The 2276-nt window shown below is 39.6% G+C and overlaps 1 protein-coding gene across 1 annotated transcript; it reads right to left on the reverse strand.

The window, feature by feature from the left end:
* Nucleotides 1–880: 880 nt before the first annotated feature.
* On the reverse strand, nucleotides 881–1846 carry LOC123949576 (olfactory receptor 52N4). The gene has a single exon (XM_046017110.1). The coding sequence runs from the start codon at nucleotides 1844–1846 to the stop codon at nucleotides 881–883; it is 966 nt and encodes a 321-aa protein (XP_045873066.1).
* Between the last annotated feature and the right edge of the window lie 430 nt (nucleotides 1847–2276).

Below are 2276 nucleotides of genomic sequence, written 5' to 3' on the forward strand. Positions count from 1 at the left end.
ATATTTAATTTTATTTATTAGATTCATAATTGCAGATAAGAGGAAAAAATTTTATTCTGATCCCCTCTCATGCTGCTTATAAAACATTATATTGTATGCTACATTTCGTTAAGAGATCTCTCTACCTGAACCTCCAGATTGTGTGCATCCAAAGGTCCTCTTGAAGGAAACTGGATATCAGATTAGTCTGTAATGAAAAAATGTGTGTGTCATGGCTAGGTGAGACCTATTCAGTGAGATTCTCTCAGATACCCAGAGACTTAAAATTCATTACATTAATGACTTCATACATAGGGTAATTTATAGCTTCTCTTTCAGGAAGAAGTCTTTGAAAAAACATATTTTATTAGTGATTAAAAATATATAGCACATATTTTCCAGAGGAAAGGAAAAACTGGTTCTCAATGCAGAAATTATAATAGCTATTTGGAAACAGGATTACCTACTCTCACTTTATTTTTTTAAAAGATTTTATTTATTTATTTGACAGACAAAGATCACAAGTAGGCAGAGAGGCAGGCAGGGTGGGCGGGGATGCTCCCTGCTGAGCAGAGAGCCCAACACAGGGCTTGATCCCAGGACCCTGAGATCATGACCTGGGGCGAAAGCAGAAGCTTAACCCACTGAGCCATTCTCACTTTATTTTTTAGTAAAAATGGGCTAATTCAGGTTTATTCAAATGTATGTGTTCCTTCTCCCAGGAATGAGAAGGAAAGAGAATTCACAGAAAATTGGTTGGCAGGCCTGTTGAGATTCTCAAAACATGTATTTAGAAATGCATCACTCATGCCAAAATAGTGTTTCCTGAAATATTTTACACCTCTTGCCGAAACAGGAAATCCTCTGTCATGGAAATGCCTTTTTTTAAAAAATATCTCATTTAAATGCCATGGGATTTGACATCCTTAGAACCTAAAGTGATCCTTATGACACAGTCTCGTATCTGCTTGGTTTTCACCCCATAGACAATAGGGTTCATAGTGGGAGGCAAGAGAAGATAAATATTGGCCACAATGATGTGGCAAGATGGAGGGATTACATGGCTCCCAAAGCGGTGGGAAAAGAAGGAGAAGAAAGCTGGACTGTAGGAGAAAACGATGGCACAGATGTGGGCAGTGCAGGTGCTGAAGGCCTTCTGTCGAGCATCTGCTGAAGAGAGGCTGACCACTGTCCGGAGGATCATGGTGTAGGAGACTGTGATGCACAGGATGTCAAAGCCCCCAATCAGGAGGGCAACCATCAGACCATAGATGGCATTGGCCTTGATATTCCCACAGGATAATTTGGCTATAGACATGTGGTCACAGTAAGTGTGGGGAATTATATTCCCTCTGCAGTAGGGCAGGCGCTTGGTGAGGAAAGTGAAGGGAATGATGAGCAACACCCCTCTCAGGAAAGTAGCAAGCCCAACTTTTGCAATGACAGGATTGGTCAGGATAGTAGAGTAGCGCAGTGGGTAGCAGATAGCCACATAACGGTCCAGGGCCATAAGCATGAGCACCCCAGACTCCATCCCTGTGAAGGTATGGATGAAGAACATCTGGACCAGACATTCGTCAAAGCCAATTTCCTTGAGATGAAACCAGAAGATGCAGAGAGCTTTAGGAATTGTACTAGAGCACATGACAATATCAGTTAGGGAAAGCATGGCTAGAAAGTAATACATGGGTCTGTGTAATGAATCCTCATAGCGGATGAGGTAGAGCAGCCCACAATTCCCTATCATGGCTACCACATACATGGAGCAGAATGGGAAGGAAATCCACATGTGTATATCTTCCAGGCCTGGGACTCCTCTAAGAATGAATGAGGCTGGGATCCAGTTTGTTTTATTCAACATTAACATGATCAATTAGGCCTAAAATTCATGTGTGTTTTCTAGAGTAAGAAAAAGAAGAAAAATATACTTTATGGCTACTGTTCCCCTCTCACACACACATCTTAAAATTCCATAGTGCATTTTAATGATCAACCAAGTTTTCTGAGAGTCAGGGGTTAGTTTTCTTTTGTATATTTGTTATTCATTAATTAAAGTATCTATTCATCTAACAAATTCTTAAGTAATCCAATTCTTAACCAATTCTTACTAAGCAATTAAGCAATCTCTCCACAGATATTGATACTACATTTTTTTTAAGGATTCTGATCCTCATAGATTTATAATCAAGTTTAACTCTGTTATGAATTCTCCTAGGGACTTTAGCTAGAATACCTTACTTACCTATTAATAACTGTATGTGTCTCCCTAGATGTGATCTCAAAAAGACTTCTTTGAT

Source organism: Meles meles, chromosome 8 (genome assembly GCF_922984935.1).
Source record: "Meles meles chromosome 8, mMelMel3.1 paternal haplotype, whole genome shotgun sequence".
In the NCBI taxonomy this organism is placed as follows: Eukaryota; Metazoa; Chordata; class Mammalia; order Carnivora; family Mustelidae; genus Meles; species Meles meles.

What these genes read in the sequence shown, in the direction of transcription:
- LOC123949576 (XM_046017110.1), bottom strand. Translation starts at nt 1,846, where the DNA reads ATGTTAATGTTGAATAAAACAAACTGGATCCCAGCCTCATTCATTCTT.